The 18,428-nt window shown below is 41.1% G+C and overlaps 1 protein-coding gene across 2 annotated transcripts in view; it reads right to left on the reverse strand.

Moving 5' to 3' along the window:
- Positions 1-13,922: 13,922 nt before the first annotated feature.
- The window catches only part of USO1 (USO1 vesicle transport factor), an 80,216-nt gene continuing 75,710 nt past the window's right edge, over positions 13,923-18,428 (reverse strand). For both annotated transcript variants that reach the window (XM_086405354.1, XM_086405353.1), the window contains 3 exons: positions 16,674-16,781; positions 15,474-15,689; positions 13,923-14,960 (listed from right to left, as the gene is read on the reverse strand). In XM_086405354.1, coding sequence (XP_086261480.1) covers positions 14,871-14,960; positions 15,474-15,689; positions 16,674-16,781 — 414 coding nt within the window. In that variant the 3' untranslated portion in view covers positions 13,923-14,870. The remainder of the gene's footprint in view (positions 14,961-15,473; positions 15,690-16,673; positions 16,782-18,428) is intronic.

Here is an 18,428-nt window from a genome sequence, read left to right on the forward strand (position 1 = left end):
AACCAAGCAATTATATGCCTGCTGCTGCTGCTGCTTAGTCGCTTCAGTCGTATCCAACTCTGTGCGACCCTCTGGACTCTAGCCTGCCAGGCTCCTCTGTCCGTGGAATTCTCCAAGCGAGAATACTGGAGGGGTTTGCCATGCCCTCCTGCAGGGGATCTTCCAGTCTGCCCTCCTCCAGGCAGACTTCAGTCCTTGTGGTTACAAAGAGTCAGACACAATTGAGTGGTCTAGTGGTGATTGTGAGGGTGTGGCCCCATGATGGGATTAGTGCCCTTGTAAGAAGAGACACCAGAGAGGCTTTCTCTCTCTCTTCCTCTCTCTTTCTTTCTCTCCTTCCCTCTTCCTTTTCCTCTCCTTCTCTTCATGTGTAGACCAGGTCAGGATGGTGGCAGCTGCCTACAAGCTAAGAGAAAGAGACTCAGAGGAAAACCTACCTTTATGGCACATTGATCTTAGATTTCTTGGCCTCCAGAAGTGAAAAAATAAAATTCGGTTGCTTACATCAGCTACTCTGTGGTATTTTGTTTTGGTAACCTGAGCTGATGAAGACACGCAGACATTTGATTTTTGACATTTGCTAGATGCAAGGGTTTGTACTTAAGTCTGCCTATTCTTTATACCCCTTTAAGTATCGAATCTGTTTGCTCACCTCCATCACACGTGTAGGATAAACGGGAAAACAAGTTGACACTAGTGCCCACCAGCTGTGGAACACAATGTTTCTCATGAACTCATTCTGCAGGTGAATTATTGCTTGCTAAGAAAGAACTGTCATGAAGGGGGAAATCTCCCCCACCCCGTACCCCCTTTTTGTTCTTGCTGCTAGACTGGTAATAAAATGGACACAGGACAGATTAAGAGGAGAAAAAAATTTTTTTTAACTTGTGCAGAAAGAGGTCTCATAGAAATGGGATGAAAGGAAGTGGCCAAAGTGGGCAGTTTTATACTTTTTAGACAAAAACTATAAATTTGTGAGGAATTGACAGGACAAAAATTGAGGCTTGGGATGCTCAGTTAGCAAAGGATCTAAACAGAATTTGGACTTAAGGTAGAAAACTGAAGAAGTAATGTATTTGTAATACAGGCCTCTCAGCCCTCAATACAGGCCTTTCAGCCCTCACTCCCTGTCTCTGACTATTAGGGGTGTCCTTCTATTTCCAGATGTGGGGTGGGGGTCAGGGGGCACCTTTCACAGGAGAGATTTAATTCCTGTTTCAGGGAGACAGAGAACGTCTTCCATAGTACCCTCCTTATGGTGACCATTTCTTAAATAACTTTAATTCAAAATAAGCAATATGCCATTGAGGCCCATGTTGGTGACCTACCCTGGGCCCCATCAAAACCAATGAGTAAAAAGTAAATTTAGGAAGATAACTGAAGTACTGAAATGCATTTTTCAACTAATCTTCAGACACTGGTAACTTTGCAGCACTTTATGCATGACAATCACACAAAAATACATTAAATAGAGATCATTTGATAGGGCTTAGCAGTCAGAATATTTTTAAAGCCATAAGATGTGAATTTCATATAAGTGTGACCATTATATGAAACAATGGCAAGAGTGGGTTTGGTGCTTGAGTTACATATCTGGTCTGTGATATAATTCATGCCTAACATGAAATAGCCAACTTTTCAGTAGGATTTTTGACACTAATTCCCATCTCAGCAAACAGCTACAGAGACCTGAGAGAGAATTCAGTTTTGCCCTGATAGTGTGTATGTCTTAAATACACACAACAGAGGCAGCGTATTGCCTACCCAATCTCCTTTCACTGCCAGCCCTTGGTACCCGTCTTTCCTTCTTAACATAACCTTTGTTTTGTTCAGTATGTCCCACGCATACAAAGCAGTAGGCTCTCAGAGAAGCGTTCCTCACTTAGCCACACACCCCAGGGTGAGTTGCAATTTGTCCATGCAACCACTGTGGTCTCATTTGCTTTGCTGTTAATCGGTTTGCCAGTAAATGGGTCTGTGAGTCAATTCTGGCCATGGCACAGGAAGACATAAATCGAGCTAAGGATTCAAATGCCAATCCTGTTCAGATGCCATGCTTTCCCATATCAGCAGTAGCTTGGGTTTTGACCATCAATCAAACTCATACAGTAGACTTTATTCCAATACCTCATTTTTTTTAAACTTTACAGAGAGATGAAGAGAGGAGTATTGAGTGCACAGTACCTTCATGCCATCCACAAGTTGAGGGACTACCAACACACACAGCCTCTTGGCCCCTGTAACCTACCTGGGTCACATATAGGAAGTTCCAGGTGCATGGATCATTTGATTGGCTTCTCACCAGTTTCTCTCTGGATGCCAGCTTAGAGCTCTCCCTCTGCAGGCGCAATTTCACAGACCGGGGATTTCATAGAAAACAGGCAGATAGCTTCCAGCACAAAGCTTTCCTCTCTAGCTTAACATGACTGTTGCCAAGGAAACAGTGTTGTAAGAAGGAAGATCCCAAGTAGGTCTAAATCTCTGTGGAGCTCCAGGCCTGAGGTTAATTCTTCAGTTCAGTTCAGTTCAGTTCAGTCGCTCAGTCGTGTCCGACTCTTTGCGACCCCATGAATCACAGCACGCCAGGCCTCCCTGTCCATCACCAACTCCCGGAGTTCACCCAAACTCACGTCCATCGAGTCAATGATGCCATCCAGCCATCTCATCCTCTGTCATCCCCTTCTCCTTCTGCCCTCAATCCTTCCCAGCATCAGAGTCTTTTCCAATGAGTCAACTCTTCGCATGAGGTGGCCAAAGTACTGGAGTTTCAGCTTTAGCATCATTCCTTCCAAAGAAATCCCAGGGCTGATCTCCTTCAGAATGGACTGGTTGGATCTCCTTGCAGTCCAAGGGACTCTCAAGAGTCTTCTCCAACACCACAGTTCAAAAGCATCAATTCTTCGGTGCTCAGCCTTCTTCACAGTCCAACTCTCACATCCATACACGACCACAGGAAAAACCATAGCCTTGACTAGACGAACCTTTGTTGGCAAAGTAATGTCTCTGCTTTTCAATGTGCTGTCTAGGTTGGTCATAACTTTCCTTCCAAGGAGTAAGCGTCTTTTAATTTCATGGCTGCAGTCACCATCTGCAGTGATTTTGGAGCCCCCCCAAAATAAAGTCTGACATGGTTTCCACTGTTTCCCCATCTATTTCCCATGAAGTGATGGGACCGGATGCCATGATCTTTGTTTTCTGAATGTTGAACTTTAAACCAACTTTTTCACTCTCCTCTTTCACTTTCATCAAGAGGCTTTTTAGTTCCTCTTCACATTCTGCTATGAGGGTGGTGTCATCTGCATATCTGAGGTTATTGATATTTCTTCTGGCAATCTTGATTCCAGCTTGTGCTTCCTCCAGCCCAGCGTTTCTCATGATGTACTCTGCATAGAAGTTAAATAAGCAGGGTGACAATATACAGCCTTGACATACTGTTTTTCCTATTTGGAACCAGTCTGTTGTTCCATGTCCAGTTCTAACTGTTGCTTCCTGACCTGCATACAAATTTCTCAAGAGGCAGATCAGGTGGTCTGGTATTCCCATCTCTTTCAGAATTTTCCACAGTTTATTGTGATCCACACAGTCAAAGGCTCATAGGCAATTGGCTGGGAGCTTCAAGGAAATGCTTCCAGGCTCTTAAGAAGGGACAACGAAGAAGATCGTCTTATTCTTCCTCACATTTTTGTGTCTGAAATTGATGCCTAGAACTACATTTTCCTGGTTCATTGAATTTCCCAGCTCTACTCTAAGATATCCATTTTCACGACCTCTCCACTTTCTTCAAACCTCTTTTCCCAGTTCTTACTTCTAACTGATATATTGCTTTCCTACTTAATGGAGAAAATAAAAGCAGTTAGAGGAGAACTTCCACACACGCCCACCACCACCACATACCAAAAAGTCTCCATATCCTCCACCTCCCCTCTTGTTACTGAGAATATAGTGTCTTCCTTCACTCTAAGGCCACCCTCCACTTGTGCTTTAGCTCCTGACCCCACTCATCTCTTCAAAGACTTTAGCAACTGTAAACCTTTCTCTTCTCTAGTTGGTTATTCCCATCTGCATACAGTTGTTAGTATTTCCTATCTGGAAAATCTTTTACACTGGACCCCACTCCTAGTCCAACTATGGACTATTTCTCTACTCCCCATTAGAGCAAAACATCTCTATGTCTGTTATCTCCAATTCTTCTAGTGTTATTTTTCATAATTATTTGTAACTCAAATTGCCTTAAATATTATTGCATGAATTCAATAATTTTTTTCATTAAATACTGTAGTTACTATGACTCAAGGTTATTAAGTTGTGAGAAAGAGTGCTTCAGTATGAGAAATAGATCACTGAATAGTAGTGTATTGGATTAATTTTAGAATAGGACCAAACAAATTAAAGAAATGCTCATAACCAAACTTGAACAAGGAAGTTACTTCATTGAATTGCTCAGTCATGTCCAACTCTTTGTGACCCCATGGATTGTTGCTGCCAGGCTCCTCTGTCCACGGTATTCTTCAGGCAAGAATACTGGAGTGGGTTGCCATTCCCTTCTTCAGGGCATCTTCCCGACCCAGGGGTTGAACTCGGGTCTCCTGCATTACAGGCTGATTCATTACCATCTGAGCCACCAGGGAAGCCTTTGAATCGTATATTCACATACTTTTTCATAACTGATTTATTGCCTTGGCCTAATATGGGAGTGTTTGAGAGATTATGATTGACAGCAAAGTACAGTATTATCTTAGTAACCCAATTATATGCTTTGTCATTTTTTTGAGCACAAGATGCTTTTTAACCATTTATCAATAAGAAAAATGTTAATTATACAAGATTAGAAAATTTAAGTTATTTGACATGTCATGTATAGACTCTGTGTGCATTCTTAGTTGCTTCAGTCATGTCCAACTCTTTGTGATCCTTTAGACTATAGTCCCGGAGAAGGCAATGGCACCCCACTCCAGTACTCTTACCTGGAAAATCCCATGGATGGAGGAGCCTGGTAGGCTGCAGTCCGTGGGGTTGCTCAGAGTCGGACAGGACTGAGCGACTTCACTTTCACTTTTCACCTTCATGCATTGAAGGAAATGGCAACCCACTCCAGTGTTCTTGCCTGGAGAATCCCAGGGACTGTGGAGCCTGGTAGGCTGCCGTCTTTGGGTTCGCAGAGTCGGACAGGACTGAAGTGACTTAGCAGCAGAAGTAGCAGCAGCAGCAGACTATAGTCCACCAGATTTCTCTGTCCATGGGATTCTCCAGGCAAGAACACTGGGATGGGGTGCCATGTACTCCTCCAGGGGATCTTCCTGACTGAGGGATTGAAGCTGTGTCTCCTGTCTTTCTTGCATTGCAGGCAGATTCTTTACTTGCTGAGCGATCAGGGAAGCCCATGTATTAACTGAGGTAGTTTAAAATGAGCTTCAAAATTCTATTACCTTTATCACATATTTATTAAATATCTTTATGAGATATCTTATCAGCTGCTTTAATCCATGAGTGATATCAGTTAGGTCATATGTTTATAGTATTTCTTTAAAAATTATTTGGCCATGCTGCATAGCATGTGAGATCTTAGTTCCCTGACCAGGGATAGAATTGATGTCCCCTGCATTTGGAAGCATAGAGTCTTGATTACTGGACTTCCAGGGAAGTCTTATAATTTTTCTTAAATAAAAAACAAACTTGAAATTTTATGTTTTCCCTTGTGAGAGTATATTGAATTGTGGCAATAACCTGGTGAAGTCAATGACAGTGTTAGTCGCTCAGTTATGTCTGACTCTTTGTGACCCCATGGCCTATGGCCCACCAGGCTCCTCTGTCCTTGGAAATCTCCAGGAAAGAATACTGGAGTGGGTAGCCATTCCCTCTCTGGTGGTTCAGAAGAAAAGAATTCACCTGCAGTGCAGGAGATCCGGGTTTGATCCTTGGATTGGAAAGATCCCCTGGAGAAAGTGAAGTCAGTAGAGCAAAACAATTCTTCCCCTTTTTTTTAAAGAGATGGCTAAAATAAGTGCTTATGATAAAAACCAGGATATGATAAATATCCAAAAAGTCTGCAGAAATGCAGGAGAACCACACACAAATCTAAATTTAAGCAGGTATAAAAGATCTTATCCTTTGGAGTCCAAAGAACAACTACACAAGTACAGAACAGCTGAACCACAGCACTGATGGAAAACAGGCAGGGCAATGAGCCTGCAGTTACATTTTGTCTGCGGTTGTATTTCAAAACTCCACCAAAATCTTAGATTGAGTTGAAAACAGGATGTTTTGTGCTTGGCCTACATTAACTGCGCATTGTACTGGCCTTGCTTTACAAGGAATAAGCAGCTGTCACACAAAGAGTACTCAGAACATGGAGGTGATTGTTTGTTCCACTCAATTTGGGCGCTACATACAGACACGGCTTCTCCCAAGAACCACTAAAGAACACCTGAAGGAGTGGGGAAGATTTCTTGGAGTGCAGCCTCAGGGATACATGTTTGCTGTTTAAGTCTGCATGACTCTAAAGACTCAAGCTATGATCAATGAACAGGGCCACCGGAAAACAGGTTTCATCTCAATACATACAGCAGAAATTTGGAATGGTAAAAGGCACCAAAATTAGAAAGGAGACTTGAGAAAGGAAAGGGAACCAGTACTATGTACCATACAACATGGATGAGCTCTTTATTGCTGCATCATAAATTATCTCAAAACTCAGTGGCTTAAAACAGCACACACTTATCGCCTATGGTCTGCAGGTCAGGCTTTGGGCCATGGCTTTGCTGAGCCTTTTCCTACAGGGTCTGTCAGAAGGCTGCAATCAGGTGGCAGCCAGAGATGGGGTCATCTCAAGATTCAGCAGGGGCAAGAATTGCTTCCAAGTTCACTTTGTGTTTGTTGGGCAGGACTAAGTTCTTTCTGGGCTGTTGGTTGGAGGCTGCCTACAGGTTCTTGCTAGGGGTGCCTTCTTCATCAGAGCAAATGCTTGGGAAAAGACTTCTCAGGTGGTGCTAGTGATAAAGAACCTGCCGGCCAACACAGGAGACATAAGAGACGTGGATACTATCCCTGGATCGGGAAGATCTCCTGTAGAGGGACATGGCAACCCACTCCAGTATTCTTGTCTGGAGAATCCCTGGATGGAGGAGCCTGGCGGGCTCTGGTCCATAGCGTAGCAGAGAGTCAGACACAACTGAAGTGACTTAGCACAGCACACACACACACAGGGTACCCTCAAAATGGAAGAAAATAGACAGAAATGAGAACCTTCTAGTGACTGAAACCAAAGTTGAGAGGTAGGTATTAAGGATGACCGAAATTTCTTGTTTGTGCAATAGGAAAAAAGGATGGCACCAGTCCACCTGAAATGAGCATACAAGAGGACCAGGCTTAGGGAGGGAAGGAACATAAATTCGGTTTTTAACATGTTGTATCTGAGATAGCTTTGTGATACCACTTGGAGACAAAGAAGTGGACATTAGCTCTGAGAACAGAACTGGCCTGAAGATAAAAATTTGTGACAGTAATGTCTGGATGGTGGTTGATAGCTTTACACTGTTATACTTATTACCGACCACTGTTACAGTTACTCTGACTTGTTTAATCATCCATTTGCAGGGATTCCAGCCTGGAATAAGGTGAGGTTAAGAGATCAGTTAGTTCAGTTGCGCAGTCATGTCCGATTCTTTGCAACCACATGAACTGCAGCATGCCAGGCCTCCCTGTCCATCACCAACTCCCAGAGCTTGCTCAAACTTATGTCCATCGAGTCGGTAATGCCATCCAACCATTTCATCCTCTGTCGTCCCCCTTCTGCCTTTGATCTTTCCCAGCATCAGGATCTTTTCCAGTGAGTCAGTTATTTGTAGGTGGCCAAAGTATTGGAGTTTCAGCTTCAGCATCAGTCCTTACAATGAATATTCAGGACTGATTTCCTAGGATGGACTGGTTGGATCTCCTTGTGGTCCAAGGGACTCTCAAGAATCTTCTACAACATCACAGTTCAAAAGCATCAATTCTTCGGTGCTCAGCTTTCTTCATAGTCCAACTCTCACATTCATACATGACCAGTGGAAAAACCATAGCTTTGACTAGATGGATCTTTGTCAGCAAGGTCTCTGCTTTTTAACACGCTGTCTAGGTTGGTCATAGCTTTTCTTTCAAGGAGAAAGTGTCTTTTAATTTCACCATCTGCAGCAATTTTGGAGCCCAAGAAAATAGTCTTTCACTGTTTCCATTGTTTCCCCATCTATTTTCCATGAAGTGATGGGACCGGATACCGTGATCTTAATTTTCTGAATGTTAAGTTTTAAGGCCACAGGACTGGAAGAGGTCAGTTTTCATTCCAATCCCAAAGAAAGGCAATGCCAAAGAATGTTCAAACTATCGCACAGTTGTACTCATCTCACCCCCACGTGGCTCAGCTGGTAAAGAATTCGCCAGCAATGCGGGAGACCTGGGTTCGATCCCTGGGTTGGGAAGATCCCCTGGAGAAGGGAAAGGCTACCCACTCCAATATTCTGGCCTGGAAAATTTCATGGACTGTAAAGTCCAGGGGGTCACAAAGAGTTGGACACTGAGCAACTTTCACTTCCACATGCTAGCAAAGTGATGCTCAAAATTCTCCAAGCCAGGCTTCAACAGTACATGAACCGTGAACTTCCATATGTTCAAGCTGGATTTAGAAAAGGCAGAGGAACTAGAGATCAAATTGCCAATATCCATTGGATCATTGAAAAAGCAAGAGTTCCAGAAAAAACATCTACTAATGCTTTACTGACTACACCAAAGCCTTTGACTATGTAGATCACAACAAACTGTGGAAAATTCTTAAAGAGAAGGGAATACCAGACCATCTGACCTGGCTCCTGAAAAATCTGTATGCAGGTCAAGAAGCAACAGTTAGAACAGAACATGGAACAACAGACTGGTTCCAAATCGGGAAAGGAGCACGTCAAGGCTGTATACTGTCACCCTGCTTATTTAACTTATATGCAGAGTACATCATGCAAAATGCCGGACTGGATGAAGCACAAGCTGGAATCAAGATTTCTGGGAGAAATATCAGTAACCTCAGATATGCAGATGACACCACCCTTACGACAGAAAGCAAAGAACTAAAGAGCCTCTTGATGAAAGGGAGAGGAGAGTGGAAAAAGTAGGCTTAAAATTCAACATTCAGAAGTTAACAGATACCTGCTATTGAATTTATTGCCTCCTTCCAACTGCACTCATCATGCCCCCCACCCTCAACACCTTGTTTTGAAGAGTTAAGTTTCAATAAAATAAAAGCATGCAGCATCCCATGATCTCCACATCCTAGTATTCATGCCTCTGTATAATTCCTTCTCAAGAGTGGGCAGGATCTGACTTGCTTCTAGCCAATAGACTATGGCAAGGTTGTGGATGCCACTCCTGTGATATATTTTATATAAGACTCAGTCTTCTGTGGCTAGACCTTCCCCTTGCTGTCTTGATGAAGTCAGCAAGCATGCTGAGGGAGCCTATGAGGCAAGAAACTATGGGTGACCACTAGTTACTCAGAACAGGCTTCAGTCAACTGCCAGCAAGAAACCGAAGCCCTAGTTCTACGACTGTAAGGACATGAATTCTACCAACTGAATGAACTTTGGAAACCGATTCTCCTCTAGTTGAGCCTGCAGATGAGAATACAGCCTTGCTGCCACCTTGATTGCAGCTTTGGGACAAAAGCAGAGGATCTAGTTAAGCTGTGCCCTGACTCATGACCGAGTGACTGTGGACATAGTGTTAAGTCACTAAATTTGTGGTAATGTGTAACGCAGGACAGAAACCTAGGTAATATTTAGGCTTTTATTCAGCTCATCCTACTTTTAAACATGCTAACCATTTTTGTTGTGTAACATTTGCCTGCTTTTTGTTTCACAGGCTTTATTTATGCAATCTCATTTTGGATCTAGAACACAAGGGTGAAAAAAGGATCAGAAAGCCCACATCATGTCCACTGCAGCAACTAATTTACATCTCACCTTTTCCCTGTTATTTATTATTATTTCAGGGTATTAGCAACATGAAACCATAGAGGTGAGACAGCTTGTTAAGAGTCACCAAATGGTGAGCTTTACCTCTATAGATATCCCACCAGATTCAATACATTTAAATAAACCTAGAATTAAAAGCCAGAGCTAAAAAAAGACTAGCAGAGCAATTAATGGAACTCCTGTTTACATTCTCATAGGTAGGATAATGTAATTACGAAGTGGTCTCATGTTTTTGTAATAAGCAAAATCAAAGGTAATATATAATTGTAGCAAGGTTGCTGTGTAAAACTTTTTCAAACTAAGACTAGTCACAACTGTTTAGAGTGAATGTGGAAAAACTTACGTCAAGACAAAAAAAGAGTTAATCCAAAGGAAGGGAAACCACATTTAAGATACTGTGCGTCATATCTCAATGTTTTCCCCTCTGCAAACAGTTATTTTAATTCTGAAAGGTTATAGAAAACCCTAAAGCTTCTGAGTTGTAGACATAGAACTGCAAGAATAATTTTACAGTTCCTGGAAGGGAAAGTCACTAATCCACAAAAGGGACAATTTGATAAAGTAACCTGCATTAAAATGAAACTTTTCAAAGGATATTATTTTCTTTAGATATATATCTTCTATTTGGTTAGCAGGGCAGATTCTTAACAAAGAAAACAGTTTGATTAGGTTCACTAGTAAAGAACTAGTCTATATTGATGATGTCTTTCATTAAAGCTGTTGGAAAAGGCTTTTTTCATTTTTCAGAATTGCAGTAAGAAACCAGTTTGAAGGTCATAGCTTGCTGTTTTTCCCTTAATTCCAAGGCTCAAATTTGCTCTGGATAAGATGATTTCATTGTTCATTTAATATATCTTAAGATCCTTCCCCAAACTCAAGGCTGAGCCATCCAAAGGTTTAGCTCTTGGCTGTTTTCTTTCTATACTCACTCTCTGTAAGAACTTACTCTGATGGATGGGCTTAAATTCCATCTATAGACTATTTTTTTCCAGCCCTAATTAGGTCCAAACAGCCTACCAAACATCTATTTGCAGAAATATATCTATTTGGGTTTCAGATTTAGCAAGCCTAACACACAACTTTAGATCCCACACCAAACCTGCTCCTCCCACCTTCCCCCACGAGTTATTCTTATCTTGCTCCTCTACTCCCCAGACACGTGCAATTCACCAACCAGTCTTCTTGGGTCTACCTGTAAAATGTATCCCCAATTCCACCATTTTAGACCCTACCACCCCTACAGTGTAGTCTGAACTATATCTGTTTTTGCTTAGATGAGGCCAATAGCCTCCCACCTAGTCCCCTGGCTTTCTTTCTTAACCTCTTCCCCAAAGACAATTCTCAACATAGTGGAGAAAGTAATTTATGAATACAAACCAGATCTAATCACTTCTCTAGCTTCCCATCAGAGTAAAATAAAAACTCCTTTCTAGAAGCTACAAAGCATTTGATACTTACGTATGTGTTTACTGTTGTTTACGCTGCCAGATATATGGGGAAGTTAAATGGGGAAGGGTCTTTGTCTCATTTATAAACTCAGTAAATATTCATTGAATGAATGCATTTTGCTCTAACAGTAAAGCTTTTTGTTCTGATGAGCATTATGAGGCCTCTACCTCACTGCAACACAACTTTCAAGAACAGGTTTGATTTTCTATCAGCCTAAGTTCAAAGTAACTAAGTTGGTGATAGATAGGGAGGCCTGGCGTGCTGCAGTCCATGGGGTCGCAAAGAGTCGGACATGACTGAGCGACTGAACTGAACTTACACATTTAAAATGTGAGCTGTTACTTAACCTCTTGTAGTAATCTTGGATGATTATTCTTTTCTGACATGCCAGAGACATGCAACTGTACTTGAATAAAACTTAAAATAAGGAAAAGTGTGTTTTGTGCTTTATGACCGCTCCACTGTTGTAGTTTCCAATACATGGGAATAGCCGCCCCCCTCACCACCACCTTTTTCTTTCTTTTTTGGCTGTTCCACACAGCATGTGGGATCTTAGTTCCCTGACCAGGGATTGAACCTGCACCCCCTGCATTTGCAGTGTGGAGTCTTAACCATTGAACCTCCAGAGAAGTCCAGAAATAGCCTTTAATGTGAAGGCTGACAGAGGAAACATGTTCAAAAGCAAAGTGAAGGATGAAAAAGAAGGTTATGTGCCATGATAGCTAATGTATTGGCATAGTTCTAAAATATTCTTGAAGGAAGCGAAATTAGAGAGTGGTAGAGCACTGAGGGTCTTATCCTCCTGGCTAAGGACTCCAAACAGTAGGCAACTGTAGTCTCTGGCTCCTGTTTTCATTTCAGGAAGCTTCAGTTCAGTTTAGTCGCTCAGTTGTGTCCAACTCTTTGAGACCCCATGAATTGCAGCACACCAGGCCTCCCTGTCCATCACCAACTCCCGGAGTTCACCCAAACCCACGTCCATTGAGTCGGTGATGCCATCCAACCATCTCATCCTGTCGTCCGCTTCTCCTCCTGCCCTCAATCTTTCCCAGCATCAGAGTCTTTTCAAATGAGTCAGCTCTTCGCATCAGGTGGCCAAAGTATTGGAGTCTCAGCTTCAACATCAGTCCTTCCAATGAACACCCAGGGCTGATCTCCTTTAAGATGGACTGGTTGGATCTCCTTGCAGTCCAAGGGACTCTCAAGAGTCTTCTCCAACACCACAGTTCAAAAGCATCAATTCTTCCGCGCTCAGCTTTCTTTATAGTCCAACTCTCACATCCATACATGACCACTGGAAAAACCATAGCCTTGACTAGACGGCCTACTGTGGTGAATACTGAGGATGGCCCGGAGAGGCAACGACCAATTGGAGATGGAGACTGAGTTAGGAGGCTTCAGAAGCAGTTCAGGTAAAAACAAACAAACAAACAAGACCCCCAAACTATGGCTACGTTAGGAAGGTGTCCTTTTGGGCTCCAGGCTGGACTGTGCAGCTTCGAGGGCTTCTTGCATCTTCTCTACTCCAAGCCAGCCTGAGTGACTGAATTCTGGCAAACTATCACTGATTTTGCAGCTATTTCTTTCTGAAGACCTTTGGTATTCTGTTATTCTTGGAAGTCTTCTTCCTTCTCCTGACCCACTTTTCTTTATTCTTATAATATTGGCCTGAAGAGGTCACCACATGGTGTCAACTTTAGAAGAACATCACACAGTATGAGCTGGTCTGGTAATAATCACATGGTCCTCTGATGGCTGATGCCATCTCCAGAGGTGTGGCAGTGTGGGAGGGGGCGGGATGTGGTACGTATTCATGGGCGCTCTGTAACACACAACCATCTATCTCCCTTTTCAATACTTCCTTTAAAAGTCTGTGCCCCTTAGTGGATTCCTCAAATTATTACTGAAACCAGGAGGTAGATGAAATATATTATGCCCAACTCTCTTGCTGTCTTGCCTTTAAATAAGCCTGTGGTCATTGTTCAGTCACTAAGCTGTGTCTGATTCTTTGTGGCCCCATGGAGTGCAGCACACCAGGCTGCCCTGTCCCTCACCATCTCCCAGAGTTCACCCAAGTTCATGTCCCTTGAAATGGTGATGCCATCCAACCATCCTCTTCTCTTTTTGCCTTCAATCTTTCCCAGCATCAGGGTCTTTTCCAATAAGCTGGCTGTTCACCTCAGGTGGTCAACGTATTGGAGCTAGTTTAAGTAAAAAATCATTGTGAAGAAAGAACTCCATTGCTCAGTTTACAAACATCCAAACCCTACTTCATCTGTTTTTGTTCCAATTAAGTTCCCTCCAATCTTATGGAATCCCAATTGTTAGATTTAAATGATAAGACTGCTGTTATCACCCAGTTATAGCAAAGTCCTCTTAGTAAGAGAAGGACGCTTCTCACCGCTTCTCCCTGCTTCATCCTTTACAAAGAACAAAATACTACTCTCAAAATCTCAAAAAGGGAACCAAGACCAGGAATTAAGTGAACATAATATCTATTTTTATTACGAAAACATTAAATTTTGACACATTGCTTCATTGCTTTTTTTAAAAATCTATGATCTGACTTAAACCTATTCAGCAAAAATGCCAATAAATTATATAAACCATAGTTTGAGTCTTTTTTAAAACTAGGGACATAATATGTTTTATAATAATCAAATAATAATACTAAATCTGAGTTGTATGAGCTGTTAATTTGTAATGTGTTTTAATGTTTAGCTAAAAATAAAATCAAAACCAAACACATGCTAATACACTGTTGGAAAAGTTTCTCAGAAACCTCCTCCTCTTCACTGCGTGTCTGCAGCCTTCTTCACTAGGTACAGAACACCGCCGTGTCAAGTGTCAAGGCACTCACGCTCAACTGTCTTGTCCTGCTCACATCAGGAGTCATACTGGGTGAAGGGCTGATGATGTATTACCCCCAGACCATGCTATCTTGCCTTTAAGTAAATCCATTTCTTCAAAAGGAAATCATTAGCTAGGAACTCCAATACTTAATTTAGAAACAGTGATTCCAACATACATTAAATCAAATGTGTTAGTACTTAAAAGTCACAAATTCTGAAAAGTAAAAATAGCAGACAAATACAGAACTCCACAAACAACCAATGAACTAAGGCAAATAGCACTGCCACCACATGCCTGAAAAAAATGGTATATTTTTGGTATCTGTAGTTCTTTGCAAATTATATTTTGGGACAGTTCGGTTCAATAAAACATGTATATTCTACATAAAGTTAGAGTAACAGGATTATCAACATGGGTGGCATCATTTAAAAAATACATCAATAGTTGTATTAGTGAATGTTTTCCGCTTGGTTTCTAAATCTTTATTTTCTGTGGAGGCAAACCAAAGCACTGTCTTAAGACTCCATCTTCAAAGTTACAATATAGTCTCTATCATTCCTAGAGATTTTAAAGCTAGATATGACCCTGCTCCTTGCCATCATCTTCATCTTCATCATCCTCATCGTCTTGGTCTCCGGATTCAAGTTCATCCTCTTCTTCAACCTAAAGGGAAAATACTCATTTAACATTATGAAGATCTGGTCACATCACATTCAACACAAAATGGTATCTACTCCAAGGATAAATTCTTTACTCTAGTAATTATAGTAGATTATGGGCCATCTGATTTCCTTGATTTAATATTCAAGGTTTCCTGTTATTTTTAATATGAGACAAGATACACAGGTTCACTTGCTGCCAGATGGCTACAACTCTACACATAAACCTGAACCAACACAGCCAAATGGGGATGGTACATTCGGATGGTGAGTGTCTCTGTTACCACAGGAACAAATAAATCAAGTCACCTTCCAGGCTCAGATTCCAAAAGAGAAGAGTTAATAAAAGCTGGAAACTGCATCTAATCTGTGTCTTAAGTCAATTCACATACCTACAAATCTATGCCAGTAGTGCTGATATACAAGCATACCAACATTCCCATTACACAGGACAATGTTTAAAAACACATCATAAAGAAACACATATAAACCATTTTTGGAAATATCGCAATCTTACTGGATGACCAAGTTCCTTGAGTTTATTCTTTAATGAAAATATTTTCTGGTCTTGATCGGCCAAGAGCACCAAGAGATCATCTTGTTCTTTTTTAGAATCTGTAATGTCCACCTCGAGCTTGTTTTTCTCATTTTGTAAGATGGCAATGGTACTGTTAGATGAATCCAGCTGCTCTTTAATAGCAGTTCTTTCCTCAGACAGAGCTTTAATTTCATTCTAAGAAAAGAAAGGTGAAAATCACAATCAAAAATTAGTATTCACTCTCCTACGGTTTTAACAAATATATTCTTTCTATGACAGACCTCTGTACTCATGCAATCTGAAGAGTTTGGGGGTTAGGTGTTGGGGGGACAAGAGATTTTAAAATACACACACACACAAAGTCATCTAGTAACATGAGAATTTATGTTAGGCTATACATCAAAGATGATTGCTGTGAAAATCAGAGTTCGACAACAAAAAAATAGTTTTAATTACCCTACTCCTCAAAAAATCCTACTATTTCAGATAATCAGAGGAATAAATAAAGACATTAACATCTTACAGAAACCTGGTTAGCACCAGAATTAGGACTCAAATTAAAAAAAAAAAAAAAATTTTATCCCAACTTCACATATACAATTAAATGGGAAAGAAAGATAGCTTCAAGTAAAATCCATAGCTTAAATATAAAATAATTTGACCACAATCCAAAAGGCAGAATCACTTATTATCTTCCTCTTGCCATGTTTTAATTCCTACCTTTCTATTTTTATTACTGTTACCTCATTCTTTACTTCATCCTATCTGTTTTGATTTTTCTGTCACACAATAGGCTGGCAGGATTTAAGGTATCTGTGTTCTTTAGCTTATGGCTTGTGTATTAGCCAAAGCTATACTCCTTGTTTCTTACTGTGATTAGAGATTGATAAAACTTAACTCTTTTTTACTTTGACTAAACATGTGCTTTTACTTTCAAGTACACTCATATACAATCTTATTTTACATATTTGATACCATTATTTGAAACAGCATTTAAAAATATTCATTTGTGCCACCTTTAGTCATCAAAATAGGAATGGACTTATTGTGAGGTAAGATTATGTCCCACTAACTTTCTTCATAAATCCAAGAATTTGAGAAATTAAATGAAATAAAATAAAATTCCCTGGACTTCATTTCACATAGTATACAATGAATAAAAAGTTTCACCAAACCAACCTTTAACTCTTTAGTTTCTTGTAATAATGCTGACAGTCTTCCTTCTACATCAGTAGTTTTTGTAGCTATTACAGTTTCACTCTCTCCTGGTACAGGAGCTGATTTCGCCTGAAAGTAAAAATTGGGAAAAAAAAAAAAGTTTCTTTAAAGTTATAATCAATATGAAATTCTAATGATGATTTTTCTTGCTATTTTGAAATTTTATTTCCAGTAACAGAAAAATCTAATTCTCTCAGCATTTACCCTCAATAACGTGCTCTCCCTAAACAGATAAGTTGCCCTTACAGTGGAGCAGGAGGCTGGGTCAGGAGGGGTGTGGTATAAGCACTCATCAGAGTATAAGGAAGGTTGGTTTATGCAGCCTCAAGGCCGGGTCAGGCAAGTTATCAACGACACAGCTCTAATGTAGCTACGGCATAGCATTTAATATGTAGAGAACACTTTTCAGTCTTTTCCTCATAAAATTCCTATAAGTTAAGACTATACAGAGAGACAGATGAGTGCGGAAATTGAGTTGAATGCCATTAACTGGGAAAATACAAGTATTTTCTTAAGAGCTATAGGAAGTAATCCTAAATCAAAAATTTTCAGTCCTTCCCTTATCTTTTTTCTTCCAAAATACTGGGAAGTGGGGGTGTTGATCTCACAAATACCAAATACCTTAAAATGAGGAAAGGGCTTTGGAACTGGAAGAGGCAAAAGAATTTTGAGGTTCATGTTAGACAAAGTCTCAACTGCCTTGAAGACACTGTTGATAGAAATATGAACATTAAAGGCAATACCAGTAAGGGCTCATAAAGAAAGATGCAGGCTGTAGAGAAAGGTTCTATAGTCTCAGAGAAAACACATGGCATTATAAACAGAATGCTGGTAGAAGTATGGATGTTAAAAGTTTTGGTGAGGTCTCACATAGATGAGGAGGCTTCCCAGATGGCTCAGTGGTAAAGAATCCACCTGCCAATACAGGAGACCCAGGTTAGATCCCCGGGTTGGGAAGATCCCCTGGAGGAGGAAATGGCAACCCACTCCAGTATTCTTTCCTGGAAAATCTCATAGACAGTGTCATGTGGCAGGCTGTAGTCCACGGGGTCACGTAGAGCTGGACACAACTCAAGTGACTGAGCACGCATGCACAGAAATAGAGACGAGGAACATGTTATTGGAAAGTGGAGAAAAGGTGATCCTTGTTATAATGTGGCAAAGAACTTGGCTGACTTATGTTCTAGTGTTGTGGAAGGCAGAACTTGTGAGTGATGAACTATTCTAGCTGAGGAAATTTCTAAGCAAAGCATTAAAGGTGTGACCTGGTTTCTCCTTGCTGCTTACAGTAAAATATGAGAGGATAAAGATGGATTGAAAAAGGAACTGTTAAGCAAAAGGGAGTCAGAACTTGATGATTTAGAAAATTCCCGGCCTATCCCTACTGCAGTCAACGACAAAGCATGTCCCAGTGAAACACCAAGTGTGTGGCTGCACAACCGTCTGTGAAGAGATTACTCATGCAGCACATGGACCCAATCAACCATCTCTGCAGAAGCTGGAATAGAGATGTGGTTCCCCAGGAGGGATCCAGGAGAACCTTCCTCCTTGTTGGCTTGGAACCCTGGGAATTGCATGGGTCACCAATAAGGTTTTTGATAATTTTATACCAGCAGAAAACCTGCCAGCTTAGACTGAAAGATGGGGTGAAATATAAAAGACCAACAGGGACTTCCCTGGTGATCCAGTGGCTAAGCGTCTGCCCTCCCATTGAGG

The sequence above is a fragment of the Bos grunniens genome, chromosome 6 (assembly GCF_055505025.1).
Source record: "Bos grunniens cultivar Pamir isolate PY7600 chromosome 6, Bosgru_T2T1.0, whole genome shotgun sequence".
Lineage (NCBI taxonomy): Eukaryota > Metazoa > Chordata > Mammalia > Artiodactyla > Bovidae > Bos > Bos grunniens.